The sequence below is a fragment of the Equus przewalskii genome, chromosome 17 (assembly GCF_037783145.1).
Source record: "Equus przewalskii isolate Varuska chromosome 17, EquPr2, whole genome shotgun sequence".
NCBI classification, from domain to species: Eukaryota; Metazoa; Chordata; class Mammalia; order Perissodactyla; family Equidae; genus Equus; species Equus przewalskii.
The window spans coordinates 47,709,895-47,732,138 of NC_091847.1; the positions used below are offsets into that span (position 1 = coordinate 47,709,895).

General features: G+C 42.4%; 1 protein-coding gene across 2 annotated transcripts in view; it reads left to right on the forward strand.

Annotated features, from left to right (window-relative positions):
* Nucleotides 1-6,368: 6,368 nt before the first annotated feature.
* CERS6 (ceramide synthase 6) overlaps nt 6,369-22,244 on the forward strand; it is a 303,555-nt gene continuing 287,679 nt past the window's right edge. For both annotated transcript variants that reach the window (XM_070580068.1, XM_070580069.1), the window contains exon 1: nt 6,369-7,012. In XM_070580068.1, coding sequence (XP_070436169.1) covers nt 6,843-7,012 — 170 coding nt within the window. In that variant the 5' untranslated portion in view covers nt 6,369-6,842. The remainder of the gene's footprint in view (nt 7,013-22,244) is intronic.

The following is a 22,244-nucleotide window of genomic DNA, read 5'->3' on the forward strand; positions in this document are numbered from 1 at the left end:
ATGTTTTAGGTTACTCACTCTTCCCACAAGTTAGCCAGATGATTGGTTGAGTTCTCTGTTTCTCTTTGGTTATAAAAGCCTTCGTGTAGTAGAAAGTTTTCCACTCAGGCTTTCTGGCTAATAAATGAGATGCCCTAGTGCCTAAATGTTATTCACCTATACGTACACTTTGAAAATGCCACCATGGCTGACCATACCTAGATGAACACATCTATGAAGTTACAGACATGTAACTAAGGTGAGTGTGATTCCTAACTGGGCAGCCCACAGTCAGATCCCCTGGCTGTGTCTCAGTTTTCTTTGTTAGTTTCACAACACATTTGGCACGCTTAAAATGTTAGTGGGATGCTGACATAACATTAGTAGGCTAAAGAAAATTGCAAGGGAGAAGATTAACATTTAAATAGATTTTGATTATTAAAGAGAAGACAGAAAATTCAGCAGTGATTTCGTTTCGCTAGGAATACAAGAGTAATTGATGGTTGTCAGTATCAGAAAAGGTTTTCCAGAGCTAGGAACTGTCAAGGCAGAGGAGGGAAGAGAGATCTTCAGCCCTCCAACACTTGACAGTTGTAAGAAAGACTGTGGGCACAGGCAGGAGGAGCAGTCTTGCTGGAGAACTTCCAGCAAATAATAAATATTCAAGTCCTGTCTAGGTTACACTCTTTAACTTAGCCTGACTCCAATGCTGTGAGTTAAACATTTATATCCATTGCTTAAGATGGCAGGAGATGCTGAGTTTTCTGCACTGCTATGGGTGATTTGCATACTATGTGGGATGAATCTTGCCTACTTCTGGCCCAACCTCCTCCCTGGAAACTAATGAAATGAACACCAGTGTTCATTGGTGAACATTGAAAACCCAAGACACTACTACCTGGACAGTGAAAAACAAGTGTAGATTTAAGGATAGTTTTGCCAACCACAGCAAGGTTATATATTCATGAGAAATGACTGCAGAAATGAAGTTTGGCAATATTTCCATATCACTTCCAGTGAAAAACAGGTTCCTTTAAAATGAATTGAGTGTTTGAATTTGATCCTTACTTTTAGCGCTGTCCTGTATTTTAAGCAATAAGTAACTTTATTTGTATATTTTAGAAAACCTACAATAACTGAGCATGTATTGTGTACCAGACATCATACTATAGAATTACTTATATGCTATTATCATAGAACAAATACTATTCTCACTAAAATAAGTAGGAGTATTCTTTTGCCTCATATTAAAGGCCATTTGTAATTTGGCTTCTCAGCTACATTTTGTTTATTGCCCTCAGCAATCTTCCTCATTTTCTTTTGCTCATACCTTTTCAAAACCTACTCACTCTTCAAAGTCTGATTCCATTTCTGCCTCTTTCTCAAAACTTTCCTTGACCTCTTCAACACAGAATGTCTCCTGCCTCCTTTGAGCAGGAAGCCCTCTTTATCTGCAAATCTTGGGCACTTATCGTATACCGTCGTCCAGTGCCATCTTGAATGGTGCTGGTGTGTATTGCTATCTGGTTTTTCATGTGAGCACATCCTGTTCCCTAAATAGATTTTGTGTTCTTTTTGTAGAACAAGCACTATAATTTTGTGTTATGCAACTCATAGAGGAAATTCAACTAAATTTCTGGCTGTTCTCTTGCATCTAAGAAGAGGACTCAAATGTATGTAGAAGGATTAAGACCTGGGTGTGTGCCTAAAATGAGAACGCTCAGCTTTGTTGATATTCTGCAGTTGCCTGGAAAAAAGAGGGTGCATTCTCAAATTCATTTCATTCTCAGGACCCAAAGCACACTTTCCTAATGTACAGTGTAGCAGTCTCACCCCCAACCCCCAATGAAAACTTTTTTTCACTTTTTTAATCTCTTCTATTTACAGGCTAACTATTGGCTTTCTCACTGAGCTACAAACATATCTGATGAATAAATTGTATTTTGGTTTCCTGGGGCAACAACTAGATGTCTTTTCTGCATGGGGATAAGGTACCCTCCTTGGGAGGCGTGCTGTGATATGTCTTTGCTGTGACCAACCTTTCCCAAGACCTAAAGTGAGGTCTGCATAGTTTTGAAGACATGTACTCTTAGAGTAACGTTTTGTATAGCGGGACTCTTTTGGATTAAAAAAACAGCAACCCAAGCAAAAGGAGAATTTTTCATGAAGATATAAATCTGTTTCATGGAACCTAAAGATGAGAAAACAGTTGGCCCCCAGGAGCCACGTGGAACCTGGAGCTCAGATGTGTCTCTTACCATCACTTAATTCTATAGGTCTTTTTATTCTTCTCCCTCATTGCGGACTAGCTTCTGCTTTCTCTATCCATATGATGCAGCATGGGGGCCTATGGCTTCCAAGTTGGAAATCCTGGAGTCCAAGTGTACAGAGGAAGACTGCCTTGACCCGTGCCCCAATACCTGAAGGAGGACTTTAATTGCTATCTTGGGCCAGGAGTCTATCCCTGGAACAATAAAATGTGGTCGGACAAGGAATGATATTTTACTCTATTGTGTTTCTGGGGTAATCCTTTGGATGGAGGGTGGCAGGAAAGAGTTGCTGCTTGGACGAGATTTGCTGGACAGATAAAAGAGCAGAGGTTTGCTACACCATATATGTGTATAGAGGTGAAGAGTTATAGGCATTTTCTCATATGTTATCTCACTGGAGCCTCATCACAATCAGGTGACATGGACAAGACAGGTACTATTGGTACACAACTTACATGGAGGGCATTAACATGCTCTTAGAAACTAAGTAACTTGTGCAAGGTTCACAGATAAGTAGTAAATTCTGTTTCCACTGTCCAATAAAACCTAGTTTTCAAAATGTTCCTGAAATCTCACCACCTTCTCAAAGTTGACGAATAGGAGAGCAGCACTATCTTAGTCTGGCTCCTCCAAAAAAAAGAGCCGTTCTAGGGAAGTGTAATTTCAGGGAAGCAGGAATGAGGGAGGAGAAAAGTGAGACAGAGACAGAGAGAGAAGAATTATAGACCAGTGAGTTACTGAGCTGGTCACCACTTTGAAACAAGCTGATTGCTTTGCATCACAGGATATCTTCAGAGAGGCTGTTTGAAGCTATTATGTGTGTCCCAGGGGCAGGGGAGGGAAAGAAATAAAAATTTATCCACTGGCTTCCATTTGCCCATGGTCAAACTTCAAGCCGTAGGGCATTAACTTACTGACACTTCCTATTGTACATACTTGGGGACACAGCAGGACCTGCTGGACAGCAAAGAAGTTCTGGGGGGAAGAGGCAAGATACTATCAGATATAGTGTCAAGATACTATATCACATGTGAGTGACATGAGAGACCAGGGTCAGTTATGGAGGGGATCGGCCTGTACCAGAAGGCCAGGCCCCACCATGACATGGCTTCCGCCCAAAGGTGGCAAGAGATCTTAACAAACCTTCTTTCTATGGCCTCCAAGAATGCAGTTGGTGCCAAGGCATCTTCCTGGAGGGTCATCAGAAACACTGAGTAGCTGATTCCATGGTCTCAAGTGGGGATAGTGACACCTACCCCATGATGAAGACTCACTTCCCTACCACACTCCAGAATTGATCAATCCTTTCTTTATGCCCATGCTATTCTTCACATGGGTTACATAAACATTTTTTTTTAAAGATTTTATTTTTTTCCTTTTTCTCCCCAAAGCCCCCCGGTACATAGTTGTATATTCTTAGTTGTGGGTCCTTCTAGTTGTGGCATGTGGGATGCCATCTCAGCGTGGTTTGATGAGCAGTGCCATGTCCGTGCCCAGGATTCGAACTGACGAAACACTGGGCCGCCTGCAGGGGAGCACGGGAACTTAACCACTCGGCCACGAGGCCACCCCCTATATAAACATTTAACACAATTATTTATTCAGATTTTTTCCTCTCCCAAAGGAGATTTTTTATGAGGTTGGAGTAATGCTGACATTAATTCAATAGTTTATTGAGTACCTACCACATGCTGGGCACTATTTTAAGTGCTAGGGATAAGAACAGTGATGGACACAAATCTTTAACTTTTAAAGCTTACATTTTAGTGTGTGCATGGGGAGACCATAGAGAAATAAGAATATATCGTGTTTGGGGCCAGCCCCGTGGCCAAGTGGTTAAGTTCATCTGCTCCACTTCGGTGGCCCAGGGTTTCACCGGTTCGGATCCTGGTTGTGGAAATGGCATGGCTCATCAAGCCATGCTGAGGCGGCATCCCACACGCCACAACTAGAAGGACCCACAACTAAAAAAAATATACAACTATATACCGGGGGGCTTTGGGGAGAAAAAGGAAAAATAAAAATCTTAAAAAAAAGAAGAATATATTGTGTTAGATGGTGATTAATGCTTTGGAAACAAAGCAGGAAGGCTAGATAAGAAGAGTGAGGCTGGGGAGTGAGGGTTGTAGATTAACCAAGGAAGGCTTCACTGAGTGAGCGACATTATAGATAGAGCAGACATGGATATTTGGGGGGAAAAAGTTCCAGAGATAGAGAAAAGGAAGTGCAAAGGCCCTAAGGCATGCTAGGTGTTTTCCAGGAGGCCAGTGTGACCAAGGCAGAGCAAGGGAGTGGGAGATGAGAGAGGAGAGAGTAGATGACGTCAGAGAGTTAATATGGAGCTAAAGATTTTAGGACATTGAAATGACTTTGGCTTCCACTTGGGGAGGGATGGGGAAGCAGTAAGGCTTTAAACACAGAAGTGATCTTACTCACATTTCAACAGGATCACTCTGGCTGAGAATACAACGTAGAAGGACAAGAGTTGAACCTGGGAGTTGGGACGCTGCTGGGGTAACTCAGGTGAGAAATGTTGGTTGTTTGGACCAAGATGGTAGCAGAAGAGGTGGTAAGAGATGGTGTGATTCTCATTTAAGGATGGACCTGACAGTATCTGTGATGGACTAGAAAGGAGATATGAGAGAGAGAAGGAATAAAAGATGGCTACAGGTTTTTGGCCTGAGCAAGAAAACAAGAAGAAAAAATGTTAGGGGGAAGGAAATTTTGGGCAGGAAATGGTCCTTAGACATCCAAGTGGAGTTGTTGAATTGACAGTGGATCAAGGAAGAGTTCATGTCTAGAGATATAAATTTGGGAACCATCAGTGTGACGTTGAAAGCCATACAGATGGCAGTGAAAGCCATGGGACTGGATAAGGTCACCACGTGAATGACTACAGATAGAAAAGTGAAGAGAACAAAAGACTGACTCGTAGGCCACTCCAACTTTAAGGGGTTAGGATGGCAAGGAGTAACCAGGAAGGAAACTCAGAAGTGGCCAAGAGGTAGGAGGAAAACCAGAAGAAAGTGGTTTCTGGAAGTCAAGACAAGAAAGTGTTTAAAGAGGCAGGCACTGGCCAACTTGGTCAAATGCTACTTCTGATAGAGGTGCTGAGAACTGATCTTTGGGTTTAGTAGCACAGAGATCCCTGGTGACTTGGAGCAGTTCAGTGCACCAGAGAGGGGCAAATGCCAAAACAGAAATTCGTGAGAATGGAGGGGAGAGAAATGGGAAGCAACAAACATAGGCAATTCTTTAGAGATTTGCTTTAAAGGGAAGGAGTGAAAAGATAGTAATAGATAGCTGGAAGGGGAGGGAGAGTAAAGAAGTGTGTTTTAAGGCCCTGTTTTTATGCCTCTTGGAAAGGCCCAGTGGAATTTATTGGCAGAACCAAGCAGAAAATGAATGGTTGTGAGGAAAATGAACAGAACATCTTCTGGAACCAGATCTGCATAGGCCACTGAACTGATCCACCTATGGTTTCTGTATCAATGAGGAAATGTGTTGGGGGAGTGACGGTGCCTGGGTTAGGCCTTACAGGTCAAATGCCTTTAAGATTTCACATTCAAAAGGCAGAAATAATGGGCCTGTCAAGGAGCAGAGTGGATGCTCGCCACTGATCAGCGAAGCCAAAATGTAGTCCGGCTAGCGGCATTTTCTGAGAGGTTCACTTAGAGGGGCGATTTTACAAAATGCTGCAGTTGCTACCATCACCAACTTCGTCATCATCATTATCAAATAGCAATTAAATGCCTAATTTCTCCTACCATCCCATAATTAAAAATAAAGGGCCCTGTGTCCTAGCGGAGCTGGTTGTGGTGACAAGCAGTAGTATAACGAGGCTGCAGGTCAGAGATGGGGAAAGACTCGCACGGGGCAGAAGCAAATGGCTCTTGCCACTATCCTGTCCCAGTTCCTGATTTTCACCCTGTCTCTCCAAGCGCTGGCGCGGATGAGTCTTTCCCTCCTACTTCTTCCTCCTTTGCTCTCTGCGCCCCCTACTTCTCCTTTTACTGTTCTCTCTCAGGTTAGGGGTGGTTCTGAAATCGGCCCCGGCCTCTACCTGCCTCCCCACTGCCTGTGGGCACACGGGAAACGGACTGAGACCCCTGAAACTCCAGTGGGGCAGGAGCCGGCGATCTGAGCATGTGCGAGCAAGGCTTGGGTCCGGGGCGGATTTGGAAGGCTGTCGCCAGGTGGCTACCCTAATCGCAGAGCGAGAGCACAGGGAGCGCTGGGCCGGGCAGGGGTCCGAGGAACGGTGCCCCTGCGCCCAGGGCGCAGCAGCTGCGCCCTGCCCTCTGGGCGTGGGCAAGCTGGCCGCGTGTGCCTTGCTGCTTGACGCGAGGACCAGCCAATCAGGACGAGCGGCCCGGGCTGCCATGTGACAGGCGAGGCGGCCCCTTTCCCCAACGCGGCCAGAGGGAGGAGAGAACCGGGGCTCGCCGCGAGCCTTCGAGAGCAGCGGCCGCGGAGGAGGCGGCGGCGGCGGCGGTTCAGTCTTGGGCCAGCCGAGCGCGCATCCCCGGGCGCCCTGCGCGGCGGAGAGCTCGGCTGGTCGCAGGAGCTCAGGACAGGAGTGGACAAAGCAAGATGGCAGGGATCCTAGCCTGGTTCTGGAACGAGAGGTTTTGGCTCCCGCACAATGTCACCTGGGCAGACCTGAAGAACACGGAGGAAGCCACCTTCCCGCAGGCTGAGGACCTCTATCTCGCCTTCCCCCTGGCCTTCTGCATCTTCATGGTACGGCTCATCTTCGAGAGGTAAGAAGGGCTGGAGCGCTCCTCCCCTCCCCCTACACACACACCACACACACACCCCACACACACTCGCGCGCACACGCACACTCGCGTGCTCTGTGGCGCACGCACCCGCGCCCCAGCGCTCGCGCTCACGCCTCGCAACCTTTGTGTTCGGGCAGGGGTTGCTGACCCCTCAGCCACGCTGCCGTTCTGGTAGCTACGGAGGGTCTGGCTTGCCTACGGATTTCCTCCGGGGCGCCGGGGAGGGACCGCGGAGCGTTGGGGTCGCCCCCCGCACTCCTCCTTAGCCCACTCCCTCCTCCTCGCGGCGAGGGCAGGCGAACAAAGGTGAGCTACGGCCGGCCGCGGGACCAGCCGCACTCCGCGGGCTCGCCGCTCTCCTCCTGCGGGCACGCCGCGCTGCCGGGCAGGGCTTCCCCGCCGGGGCTCGCCGCCACCCACCTGACAGCCAGGAACCTTCCGGACGCGCGGCCCGGAGGGCGGAGGAACCACGCACACTTCCCATCCTTTCACCTCTCCACACGGAGTGTTGGGACTGTGCTTCAGAAGAATTCGCCAGGGACTCCTTGGCATCTGGCCGCTATTGGGTTTCCATCAGGGACACTGAGTATGAGGCTCACAGTCCTGGGAAATAGGTGACAATAGTTTGTAGGTTTCCAGTACTCCAGGTCATTGGCGGTTTCTTTAAAAGAGGATATGACAGGACGGGTGCACAACCTGCAAAATGGTGATATTAAATTGATAGATGCTTCCTATGAATAACCATAAACTTATTTTGGTACCAGAACGCGTTTAAAATTTTTTTTAAAGAATTATCATATTATGATTTGTATAATCCCCCGTTTTGTTTGGATAGCTCCATTGTGTCATGAACAAACTTGTGTGACTCCTCGTTGAGTCAGTCTTAGTCGCTAAAGTAGAGTTTGCCTGCTATGCATTCTTCGGGTGCTATTGAAACAAAACCCGGGCAGCAGCACACACTTCTGTCTTTTTCTCAGCTGCAGACCTCGCCTCCTCTCCCATTCATCAGCAAAAGCTGAATTTCTTAGATCACAAAGTAGAGTTTAGGCTACATTTCTCACTTCCTCTCCTCCTCTCTTCCCCTGCTCCCAACTCACCTTGATTTTGTTTCTTAAGCTTTTGCTCTGTTATTTTGTTTGCTGTTTCTGTTTGTCTGAAATCACTACTGAAGATGACAGAATTTGTCTTTTGTGTCATTTGTTGCTGGAAATGGCAACAGACAAAGCTCCATGGGAACAAAAAGTATCTTTTGTTTAAGGAAGGTGTATTTTTCAACGGGCAATATTGTGTTTGAGAACCAAGTCAGCTGTTGGTATGTGGAGATTGACATGCAGGAAGAAACAGATTTAAAGACCTATTTTAAAACGAGTGGAATCCAGCACTGGAACTTGCTGTGAAAAAGTGGGTGTGTTTGCAGGTTTAGAGTTGCTTCTAGAGCAAATGTTTACTTAGAGAAAATAGGAACTCATATCTAACTTGCATTCTCTCCAAAGACAGCCTCTCTGGAATAGCAGGTTGCTCTGTGTTGACACATAGTAAAGACTACACACACAGTTGCTGGATGACATCTGATCAATCCTGCCTGATCAAGTCTGGTTGTGCTCACCTTTAGTTAGCTAATGCACTTGAGAGAGCTATGCAGTCTCATGTTTTGGAAAATAAAAGCATGTCAGCTAATGACCTGTATATGGAAAGCTGCATTTTCCTGACATCCTTCTTCTCTACGCTAATTCCAGGGTGTTCACTGGGTTGGAAAAAAATAAATTTATTAGAGAATGGAGATAACTTGGTACCTAGACTCTCCCTGCTTTTAAAAACAAAACAAAAACAAAAACTAATGTAAGAGTTGGAAATTGGAAGTTCGTTTTCCCTCTTGAATATTTTTTTCTTCCTTTGCATAATCCTGTGACAGAGTTTACACAAAAGGGGTCAGCTGCTTTCAACTATCAGTCACAGCCAATGTCCTCATACTGATGTGTAGAGAGTTGGTCAGTTTTTTTCAGGCTATTGATGAAAGTAGAAGTGATTCAATGGCCTGTATGGAGAGTGAAAGTTTATGATTAGTATTCAGAATAATAATCCAATATGGCATACACCACAGGATGCTACTGACTTTTGGAAAGGTGTCTACTTTGTTTCTTCCTACAGTAGTGACAGCTCTGTCTTTAATGATTCAGACTCTCTCCATTCTCTGAAAATCCAAGTGTATAGTTCTATCCAGAATGACAAGTTCTATATGTTTCTCCTCTTCTCAAACCTAAATGACACATTCTGGCAGCCAACCTGTGGCCTTCATCTCAGTAGCATCTATCAAGGGCCTAAATCAATATAATTGAGCCAGCCAATATGGTTATCATTGGGACGAGTCACTCTCAGTATCCTTCTAACGTGTTCATGAATCTTTTTCTTTTGTGTTATTGTATAATGTATAACATGATTTAAAGAAGCCTGTGGAATCCCTTTGTAAAATGAAATGCTTTTGTAACAGGAATAATTCCCCCAGTTTTCTATTCCTTTTAGGCTTGTATTGTCATTTATTTCAAAGCTGAGAACATAGCTCATTATCCAAGATCTTTATTTCCATTAAATGGAGTCTGAAATGCCCTTGTTGAGGCTAAAATTGTGAATTTGAATGCCTTCCCCTCAGTCTTACATATTTCTGTCTATAAAGGGAAACACGAAAGAATTGACTGAATTGGGCCTTGCCCAACTGAACAGTCCTATCTTTTTGTTTTCACCCCCACTGTTGGTGTGTTGACAGTGGTAGCATTGGTGGCCAGAACAACGCCATGTTATAGTACCATATGGATAACAATATGGAGACCCAGCATGGTTGGTTAAAAATGGAGCAGCCTAAACTCCATGACTTTTGGCTGAGTCTTTGAATAGCTCAAAGCTTGGTGGTTTTTAGCATAGTCTTTATACTATACTTCGCTCTTGGTAGGGGCCTAAAGGGCCACTGTAGATATTGTTTGATTGATAAAGTATCTGTTGTTAAAAAAAAAAAGCTGGATGGTTTCCCCTAGAATGAAAATTGTAGTGTATACCATTATATTACGTTGTTGGCTTGATGACAAGGAAAAAATATTACTTAATGATATAGCCTTATCATCTATTTGATGAATTTTCTTGATTTGATGCTTGTTTAGGCTCAGTAAGCCATTCTTTAGAATTCTAATAAATGCTTCTTCCAAATTCATCTTTTCAAAAATGTGTGTTGCTATGGTATTCACAAATGTTGAATTAAAGTTCTGCTAAATTTCTGTTTGGGAATAAAAATTCTTTGAGTTATCATTATAAAGGGTAAAGTTAATGAATTTTCTTCCTTGTGGCTTTAGGAGAGAGATACAGAAGGTATTAATTGAGAATCAGAATGTTCAATTCTGGTCAAATTTACCTCAAATTGGGGCAGCTACCTAGTTTATCTCTGCCTTATTTTTGCATCTATGCAGTGAAGCAGTTGGCCTGTGCGATCTAAGGTTGCTTTCACCCTCCAATTATTTAATTCTTATAGGTTCTTTCTATACTTGAAAGTTACTAATTATTAGCTCATGAAACTTTGAAGCAGGCTAAATGTCATTTTCTGAGGTAGAAATAAGCTGTCTAAGAATAAAGAGATTTTTTTCATACAAATATTCTAGCCAATGGTTTTGTTTCTTGTATTTTTCAGTTACGATTTGAGTTAAGAGAATCATTTCAACTACTATTCTTTTGTGCTCCAAAAAGCTACAGTATTTCAGGATAACCAACAAAGAAGATTCTACAGAGAAAGCCATTGCTCACTCTCAGACCTTTTTTAGATGGACACCAGAGTAGACCCAGCACCTCTTGTGATGGCGAGATAAGAAATGAGAAGCTCATTCCCGTCCGGTTGGCTCTCAAAGTGAGAGCTGTGAGAGCTGTCGCTCTTGAGGAGGCTGACACCAGTCTTGCCTGGCTCATTCAGCCAAGTAATAACCTGCTGCCCCCAAACTTTCAAGGCACAACAGTGTCTCAGTTGTGTCGGAGGAAATGCCCGGCTGGTCGGCTTTTTCCTATGGGTTCACTTAATATTTTTGCCTTGCCGGCAGCCTTGGGTGAGGTTCTCTAAGAGAGGGGAGGGTGAGAGAGAAGATGAATGAGAATGTATTCTTGATGGTTAGAGGGGAGAGGAGAGGTGTGAGTGAATGACTGCCAGGAAAAAGTGGGGTGTCAGGTGAGTTTCATTAGTGAAGGATGTTCCTATAAGGTACCTTGTAATGAAGAGACTGGTATCATCAGATATATTTTAAAAGAGTATGCAATGGACTGAATGGTCATGTCCTCTCAAAATTCATAAGTTGCAATCCTGATGGCCAAGATGATGGTATTGGGAAGTGGGGACTTTGGAAGGTGATTAGGTCTTGAGGGTGGAGCCTTCGTGAATGGGATCATTGCCCTTCTAAAAAAGGCCCAGAGGACATCCTCGCCCCTTCCACCATGTGAGGACACAGTAAAAAGTTGACCATCTATGAACCAGGAAGATTGTCCTCACTAGACAAATCTACAGGCACCTTTATCTTGGACTTCCCAGTCTCCAGAACTGTGAGAAATAAATTTCTGTTACTTATAAGCCTCCCAGCCTGTGGTGTTATTATAGCAACCCAAATGAACCACGACACAGTATTTGAGAACAACTTGCATACAAACGCAGTTTTTCTCATTCAATCAGTCCTGGACATTTAACTTTATAAATGTACCTGTTTCACTCATTAAGTGATGGTGCGATTCAGATGAAAACTGTGGATACCTGCTTTGCCAGAGTGGTCCAGGAGGCAGGAGTTGGGGTCTAACACAGTTAGGTCACCTCCTATAATTTCTAACTGGGAGAGGAAAATTGGATTACAATGCATATTTTGTTGGAAAGCAACCTAAAATCAAAGAGATGGTATTCTCTGCAGAACTTTAGTACACCTTTCTCATCTTCCAGAATAAAAGGTTTATGTTTACAGGGTGGAGTAGTGTAGCTATTTGAAATAGGTTGATTTATGGAGAAAAGGCATTACGTTACTCTTTATAGGCAGTACCTTATAATGGTGGGGAAGGCAGTGACATAACTTTACGTGATCCCAAATGATTCAATGTCATCAAGGATTAATGAAATTAACATCTTGAGTTCACTTATGACTTTTCTGTTGAAAGGATCTGAATTCTCTCTGGACAACGTTAGATTTTTTTCTCCTGCATTCCAGTTTATGAGATATTTTGGAAGTGGTTCGTCTTCTGTAATGGGAAAGGGCAGGTGGCAGTGGAAGGAAAACGGAGTTTCAGGTGAATTTCTTCCATCATAAACCAGCGCCATGGCTTTATAAGAGATCACTGCACCCCTCAGGCTTTCTTCACCTGTTTTACTCACCTAATAACATTTTGTGGGTGAGCAATAGAATCTAGGTCCATATTGTACATGGAAGATTTTAAATGTTTATTATATGCTCTTAAATTCCTTCTTCTATCACCAGGCAAAACCAGATTTTCTAAATCTATTGGTCATCTATTTCGTACAAAGCCATGACTCTCAAAATTTTATTTTATTTTTTTTCTCTTCATTTGATCAGTTAATTTCTTAAATACTTTTGAGTCAGGATACTAAGGCTCCAGATTTTGTTTGCTGGTGTCTAGTTATGTCCTTTAATGTTTTTAGGGAGCTATTCTTTTTTCTTTTTATTTGTAAAAACAAGAGGTAAACGAGATTGCCACTTGTAGCACAAGGAGCCTACTATATTAGTGATGCCCTGAGAATAATTTTTTCTTTTTGGTGAGGAAGACTGGCCCTGAGCTAACATCTGTTGTCAATCTTCCTCTTTTTGCTTGAGGAAGATTGTCCCTGAGCTAACATCTGTGCCAGTCTTCCTTTATTTTGTGTATGGTATGCTACCACAGCATGGCCCGATGAGTGGTGTGTAGGGCTGCACCTGGGATCTGAACCTGTGAACCCTGGGCTGCCGAAGAAAAGTGTTAGAACTTAACCACTGCACCACTGGGCTGGGCTCTGCCTTGAGAATCTTTATTCCTAAGGTTTTAGTCTTTGGTATCTCCTCCCACCCTTTGAAAAGATATGATTTCATAAGCTCTTTTGCTGTCACTCTTTCCTGCCACCATAATCTTCATTGACTTCTCCAAATACCTATGCTATGGCGTGATGGAACACAAAACGGTGATTCTCACAACATCTTTTTGGGGTGGCTCATGGTTGACGTGAGCTAGGGCACATGGTCCGAAGCTGTGATTTGGAGCTCACCATTTGTTTTGTTTTCATTTGACTATTGTGAATAACTCCACTTTGTAATGAATAGCTTTTACTTTAATTTTGAAAGTAATAGTAACAACTAATATTTATTTCCTAAAATGAGTTTATTACGTTACATGGTTTACTTCATTGAATCTTCTCTGAAGCCCTGTGAGGTAGATATTAATTTTCCCAATATTTCACAGATAATTTTAATGATTGAGAATTTAGAAAATGCACCTAACTTTACACAGGATAAAATAACAAGGTAAGCATTTGAAACCAGGTTTCTTTTTTTTTTTTTAAGATTTTATTTTTTCCTTTTTCTCCCCAAAGCTCCCCCGGTACATAGTTGTATATTCTTCGTTGTGGGTCCTTCTAGTTGTGGCATGTGGGACGCCTCCTCATCGTGGTTTGACGAGCAGCGCCATGTTCGCGCCCAGGATTCGAACCAACGAAACACTGGGCGGCCTGCAGCGGAGCGCGCAAACTTAACCACTCCGCCACTGGGCCGGCCCCTGAAACTAGGTTTCTTGATCTAATAGTTTTGGTGATCTCATATTTTAAATATAAGGAGATCATATTGTTTATATATATGGTTTCATTTGCCGGTTTTTGCTATTTAATTGTATAGCATTTTCCATGTAATTAAACTTACTCAAAAATATTTTCAATGACTGTACATTATCCAAACCACGGAGATACCTTAATTCCTTTAACCAGTCCCATATTATTGTTGGACATTTAGGCTGTTTCCAGTTTGTGATATAAATCTTTCAATTCCTGATGACTTCCTAAGGAATGTTTCCTAGAAGTGGCATTTCTAAGCCCAAAAGGATGAATATTTTAGTGTTCTTGAGAGATACAAATTGCTAAATTGGTGTCCAGAAAGATTATATCTATTTGCACTTCCTTATCAGCATACAGATTATCATTTGAGGAAATTTTTGCTTTGAAAACAGACGAAAATATTACTGTTGCAATGTGTGTTTTTATGTTATTCATGATGAACTTACTTCAAATATTTATTAATCATTTGTATTTTACTTTTTATTTAGTTTTCTATTGGGTTGAGCCTCCCAACTTTTTTGGGGGAAAGTGGTGGCCTTTGCATTTTTTTTTTTTTTTTAACGCAGAATGGTCTTGTCTTGGTCTGTTTCTCTGGTCATGTGTTTATGCTCTTTTATTTCTTTCTGCTTCCTGCCTGTCCCCCACAACCTAAGTCATCATCAGGGGAAGCTTCTCGGATTCCACATAGTAGAAGAGATGCATTCAAGAGGATGAGGTAGATAATATCCTGACTGTATTGTGGAGAATGAGGCAGAGAGAAAGGGCTGGGAGGAGGTTTGAGGGATTGAGAATGAATGGGTTCTTATGAAGGAAAACTCAGAGAGAGCTTAAATTCCTTTATATTGTCTCTCTGAACGTTTGCTTAAAAGTGACTTATTAGACTAATTGTTAGGGAAATGCAAATCAAAACCACAATGAGATACTACCTCACACCCATTAAGATGGCAGCTATGAAAAAAATGTTGATGAGGATGTGGAGAAATTGGAACTCTGTGCATTATTGGTGGGAATGTAAATTGGTGCAGCTGCTATGGAAAACAGTATAGAGGTTCTTCAAAAAATTAACAATAGAATTACCACATAATCCAGTAATTCTACTTCTGGTATATGCCCAAAAGAATTGAAAATAGGCTCTCAAAGAGATATTTGTACATTTACAGTCATAGCAACATTATTCACAATAGCCCAAACAGTGGAAGCAACCTAAGTGTCCATGGACAGACGAGTGGATAAATAAAATGTAGTATATACGTGCAATAGAATATTATTCAGCCTTAAAAAGGAAGGAATTCTGACACATGTTACAACATGAAAAAACCTTGGGGATGTCATGCTAAGTGAAATAAGACAGTCACAAAAAGACAGATATTGTGATTGCACTTATATGAGGTACTTGTGTAGTCAAATTCATAGAGACAGAAACAGGAGCTGAGGGGAAAGGAAATGCAGAGTCGTTGTTTCATGGGTACAGAGTTTCAGTTTTGCAAGATGAAAAGAGTTCTGGAGATGGATGGTGGTGACGGTTGCACCAGAAAGTGAATGTACTTAATGCTACCAAACTGTACATTTAATAAAGCTTAAGATGGCAAATTTTATGTTGTGTGTGTTTCACCACAACTAAGAATAATAATAAAAAAAAGAAAGATTTACTGACTAAAAAAAATAATAAGTCACTTACTAGAAATAACCGATTCTATTTTCTAGGCTTGAGAGTTTTCTAGTTAGCAACAAACTTTCCCGTCCTCTTGATCTCAGTTCCATCGAGCACTGTTTTTTGTTTGTTTGTTTTTAAATGCTTAATCCCCTTGGGATCTAGGAGAGCCTCTCTTCTCTCCAGAATCATCTGGCCTGGTGGGTGGGAGGTGAGGGGTGATGGCAGGAAGGTTCAAGTCCAGAGAGCACTTAAGTACCCTGGGCCTTTTAGGAGGGCACTTCAACCAAACAACGTCCTTGAAGTCCGTTGGTTAATATGGCAATTTAATAATTGTGAATTGGTGTCACAGAACAGGAGAGCTCAGTGTCTCTAGGAAAGCACACTGCGCAGTCTCAGAGGATGCCCAGGATTAAAGTAAAGGCATACTAGTGAGTACACAATCCATTTAAAGCAAACCGGGATGATGGGATAAAAATTCCAGTTAGGCAGTGGCCTGGGCCACAGATAGAACCTATGGAAGCTTTGGCTGTGGAAGGAGATCAGATCTGACCCTCCTCCCTACCTTTCAATTTAATTTTACCCTCATTTTGTAAGGAAATGATTTAAACTCTTGAAAATCTAAACATGGTTTTACTCAAATGCTGCGTATTGTAAGGCAGTTGATTGCAAGCATTGGCAGGTATATATTGTTGCAAGTTTATACTCATGTGTGATCATTGTACAAAACCCTGCTTTCGGTAATTCATTCATGAGAGTATTTGGGGCAGTTTTTTGTTTTGTTTTGTTTTTAAGAACGTTCTTTTCTCACTACTGGCCTTCAAAATGGGCTCCTCTTGGACCACTCCTGCTTCCCATTCCTTCTTCGGCTATTATTACCTCTGAATTGGACTGTGGGGATTGCTTTTGGCAGGGGTGGGGTTGGAGATACACAAATGGCTTTTCATTGCAAGAAGGATGCATTCCTTTGCTAGGCAAGCTTTTTCACACAGTGACCTAGGAATAACATTTGTTTGTGATTTGCCAGTGTGGACATAAATGTCACATCTTATCTTTGAGGTTTTCAGGTTACAAAGCTATTGTTGCTGTCCTGAAGCTGTAATTGGGATTCTTTCTCTCCTTCTCCCTCCCACTCCCCCTCTCTCTCTCCCTCCCTCTCTATCTCCCCCTGTCCTCTCCCTCTTTCTCCATCTCTCCTTCCCTTCCTTCCCTATTATTGTCGGTACAGATCCTTTGCAAACAGAGGGAAGTCTTGAGAGCAGTGGAGCAGCACTGTTAAGGGTGGGGGAGGGGACAGAGAAAACCATCCAGAATCTTGTCCAGGGACACCGTTTGGCAAGTATCGGAGTAAAAGCTGCCAGCTAGTCTAAGTGGCCCTGTAGATCTTGTCTTTATAGATCACCATTCAAAGCAGAATAAAGCAACTTGGTGGTTTAAGCAGAGTGGCAGTTTTGGACACAAGAGCTTGAGTGAAGGGAAATTGAGAACCACGCAATCACTCACTTAGGCATTATGGAGATGAAGGGAATAAAAGGGCTTCGTGCGTCACTGGGTGCGGGTATCTTGCACCCGCTAGACTCAAGGGTGACAGTGCATTTAAATTATGTTACTGTCTTGTACATTTATTGTAATTAATTATAAATGTATATTCCTAACTAGAATTAAAAGGAAAACGGATGGGGTATCAGAAGGACTTTGGAACCTGGGTTTAAATCGAAACCCTGCCCTTTATCAGCTATACAGTAGTGGACAGCGTACTCTCTGAAATTTGGTGTCCTCACTTGTAAAATGGGGAATATGCCTACTGTGTGGTGTTGGAGGACTGTGTGCAAAAACATATTTAAAGGGGACGCAATAAACACTGGTGCTTAAAAATACATTTTGTATAAAAAATAATTGATACCATAGTACAGTATTTAGCACCTACTTGAGAAATAATATTGTGTTATTTAATGTGATTTGATGTGTTGGAGGTGTGTGTGGAGGGGTGGGGAGAAAGTGCAGCTTGTGGAGGGAGTAGGACCTGTTTATATTTTTGATCCTAGAACTGGAGGATTTACTTGTTCTGTTGAAGAGTAAATATTTAGAATTTTAGACGGGCATTGAAGCCCTAAACTCTTTAGTACCATGCCTATTTAGGGAGGAGAATGCTGCTAAGCCTTTTTTTCTCAACTGTTAATAGTGATGTGGATTGTAGGCCAGAGACTTGCTTGCATTTGGTGGCAGAAAACTATTTCTAATGGTGGGATTTTAGACAAGTGATGGGAAGCTGTGTACCAAATGGAGCCTGAAGCCTCCTCTGGAGGCTGTGCCTTTGGAGAGAGCCCAGGAAGATGGTCTTCCACCAGGTAGAGTTCTCTCCAGGAAGCTGCCTTTCCGTGGAGGGATGCCTTAGGCAAATATCCCGATCTATCTCCCACCACTCCGTCAGGCCCTGATGGTCCTTTTTTACTGCATGTAGTCCCAAGGGAAAATTGATTGGGTAGTCAATCACTAGTAATGGCAAATATCACATGTGCCATTTATATTGATTTAAGACCTGGACTGAATTCTGGCCATGCCACTTACTAGTCACAGATCTAGGAGCAAATTGCCTAATCTCCCTGTGCTCAGTTTTCATCAGACACTCATAAGGTAGTTGTGAGGATTAGATGAGATAATGCTTGCATGTGTTTAGGGCAATGTCTAGTTCATGGGCACGGTGATTAGTTACTCTTCAGGTTTCTTCAAGGCACACTCCCCGCCCCCCCCACCCCCCCGCACACACACACAATCACTTTCTGAGTGTTTGTTGGAATCTTGATTTCCAGAAAGGAAACTTTACCCTTGGACTTCAGAAACCTTTTGCTAGCATTACCTTTATGTCATGAACATGTAGGACAGACCGCGTTCCTGCTTTTCGCTGGTTGGGCCTGCCGGTGTAGTCCTTTGAGTTCTACTTGTCCTGTTATCCTCCTCCTCTTCTGTCTCTGTCTCCCTCTTTTTTTTCCCTCCAAGGAAAATTCTGGTTCTTTCAATTGTAGTTGGCAGAAGACAACCCTAGCTGCTTAGTGAGGAACTGGGCCCTGTCCACTTGACACTCATATAGTGCTCTTTGTTGAGATTGTATGTTAATATTTAGACAGCTCAGAAATATTTTTTCTAATATGAGCCTCCCAGAAAAAGGAAAGCCTTGAGATTGACATTTATTGATTTTTCAGAATTTTAAGCCTAGTGGATAGTGTTAATTTGATCCTTAAGTAAAAAGAAATTTAGTCTAGCGTCCTTGGGATCGTATTTATGATGATGCAGACATTCAAAATTAGCAGAAAATAATAAATATATGTATTTTTTTCTTAAGAGAAACAAATCTACACCCCCAAATTTGAACTTCCGTTGGTGTGAATGTAGCTAACTTAGCCTTGCCAAATTAGTTCAGAGAGGATTTGCACCTGCTTCAAAAACTTTAGGCACTTTTCCAGCTCTGCACAGCTTAAATATAATTTGTAAGTAGTTTGCCATGTAAATAATTTAATAAGTTTGTTAATTTTTTAAGGCATCAATAAAGGACATCTGACATTTGTGGTGGGTTGTCTTTTAAATGAGGAAGTAAGGCAGAGATGAAACCACAATGCTGTAGAATGACAAATTACCAAAAACTGCCTCTGTTTTAATTGTTATAGTTTAACAGAGTCATAGACTTTCTACTTAGAAAGGAAATTGAAAACTCATTCTTTCAAAAATATATAGTCCATCATGCGTCAGACACCAGCGATGTACCAAAGTGGGGATAATGGTGGGAGAGTCTGCCCTGGGTGCGTGGAGTAAGGGGGTGTGTTACCTGTAGGTTAAAAAACAACAACGAAATTGACTAAAAGTTGGTGTGCTTTTTGTTAGCACCATGTGAAGCCGATTCTAAATATAGAATTGTTAGAGGGAAAAGAATACGCCTTCTCAGCAGGGCACACTGCTTCTTCCACCACCCCTCCCCCGACCTCCTGGGATACCACTGCCAGACGCCTTTTCAGGGCACAGATGTTCTGAAAACCGCACTTTGAGAAATACTTAGTGCTAAGAGTCTCCACCTCCCATTCTATATATTAGGACTCTGAAGCCTATAGCGTTGAAGTGACTTGCCCTGTGCCACCTACCGGTCCTGGCAGAGTCTGGTTGCTGTGGAACACTGCTGTGAAGAGCTAATGTAGAGGGACCAACTGGCCCCTGTTTATCTGGGACTGTCTGGGAAACGCTCAGTCCAGGAAAAACTGGAACAGTTGGTTAGCCCACCTGATTGTTCACCCTGTTAAACCCACATTGGTCTGGTCACCAGCCAGGGATGTTTTCTCAATAAATATGGCTACTCTGCCTCTAAGGTGAATGAGGGTGGTTGTGGAAAGAAGCTTCCTGGGAGATGGAGATGAGTTGCCTGCCCCTGTCAATGTACTATATCTCATGGCTTTTCTTAAAGGTGATTGAAGGGCTCCCCATTAAGTGTGGGTTGGAGCTCCTGAGGGCGGAACTCATTCTGTAGATACCCAAGGCCAGTTCTTGGCGTGGTAATTCCTCCTGAGCACGTTTGTCCTGTGTTACTGAGACCATAGACACCGTTTGGTTTTCCTTCCACTTTCTCCCAGTGCGTGTTAAGCATCCACCCTTACATGGCTGCTTGCAGAACTGTAAAGGGACTGGGGAGCGAACAAGAATAGAAATACAGATGGTGGTTGTTACCCAGTTATTTCTGAGGAGTGTTCAGGTGGTCAAGTGGTTTTCAGTGTATGTATTTTATGTTCATGGTTTTGTTGAGTTTTACAATGTGTAAAGCTTACTTTTGCTAGTGTTAGGTACCTGTGGTCTGTGTGAAAGAACTGGGCTCCTGAAATAAACATTGCAGCAGACTATATCTTTGAGGTGAACAAGAGAAGAGTTAGGAAGTTCCAGGGCCCTGACGCTGCCTCCCTCAGAGGCAGGCTGTAGCTACGGGTCGCTAAGCAGGCAGCCAGGCTTGCCAATGTCAGTACCAGGGCCGTGCCCCACCCCGCCACACCTTGTCTGTCCAAACCTTGGCACAGAGTCAAGCCATATAGGATCGGGCAGAAGGCAACTAGTCACCAGTTTAAGACCATGGCTTATCACTCCTTTTAACTACTGGCTCCTTTTTGCTTAGTGCTTCCACGTCTGTTTACCTCTGCCTGTTGTTCAGACTCTACTCTGTCTTCAAATGCAAAGTAGCCTAGGTGAACTGAATCTTCTGATTGGCTGACACCCTTACCGTTTGGCCCTGAGCCCTGGTCACCAGCTGTTCTGTTATTCCTCACGTTTCCCAGGGCAATAGTGAGTTTGGGCCAAATCCACTTAGAAGGATAGTCAATAAGAGCAGTCACCTCACACCTGGCTAACTTTAATTTTTTAGTGTTTAAGAAATACGTAATAAATAATATGGAATAAACATTCTTTCTGTTTTCAAAAGTGACTTCGTGGTTTTAGACTTTTTTCCTGATAAAAATAAAAAGAAATACATTTGGTTAATAAGTTCCACAATTGTAAAACAAAAGTTTATTGTTTGTGAAACAGTTTTTCCCTTTTTCAGGGTTGAACCTGAGATAAAAATGTTGCATTAAAAGCAGAACCAAACCTGGTGAGCCCTTCTCTCCATCAGTCCCCATTCCATTTTCCAGCCAATGTCTAATTCTTTACTCAGGGGTCAAATCTAAGGAATTCAGTCCTTTCAAATTGTCTAAAGCTTTTCTGAATTGGATGCACTTAGCTGCTGGAAACTTCTAACTGCCCTATTTTAAAAGCCAGCCTAAAAGAGTTAGGAAGCTGCTCTGAATGGGAACTGCTAAAGTAAATAGTGTATGATGATACGTTTTGAAAGTTGACACAGATTATACTTAACTTTGCAGGTGAAACTAAATGCAGTCTTTTGGTCCTGAGGCTCAGTGTTTAGATTTGTAGAGAGACTAAGAGTGAGAGCTAGAGAGAGAGAGAGAGAGAGACTGACTCTCTGCAATGTGTGAACAACAAAGGGGAGTATGGAACCCTGAGTTTGGCTTAAAATTCCATCTTGGTGGACCCTCATGGGTATTTGCTATAAACCCAACACTCAAATGTGTAGTCCTCACTTGCTTAACAAACATTTATATGGCATTGTTAGAAAAGTGCTTTATTTTTCTAAGGTAAACTTTGTATTCTGTATGTGTAGCATACATAGAGAAACATGCACAAAAGTAAACTTAAACATATTGCTCGTTGATTTATCACAACAAAGTGAATACACCCAGGTATTCACTAATCAGAACCCAGATCAGGAAACAGAACATTCCTAGCACCCCAGAACCTTCCCCCTTATTAGTTTTTACTCATTTTTATAAATTAAGGAAGAATTATTTGCAATGTGAAGATGAAAGCCAACTTTAACTCCTAAGCTATACAGTAGAACCTTTTATTCCACTTAAGGTCGTTGGTTCCTTATGGAGGAAAACATAAGCTCTGGTACTTGGAACTGTCTTTCTTCTCTTTGTGTTAAGTTTGTGCACATGCTTGGATATGCATGTGTGTGTTTATATACAAAATTTTATTAGTATGGGGCTATAAAATTTAATAAATTAAAGAAATTATTTAGAAAGGAATGGGAAAAGGATGTGAGAAAGTGAATGAGAGAAAGAACCATAGTCAAAACGCCCATTTTCTTTCCCATCTTATTTAATTAGTGAGAATGTTTTATAAGGATAGGCATTAATAAAGGGACAAAAATACAATGTCTTTAC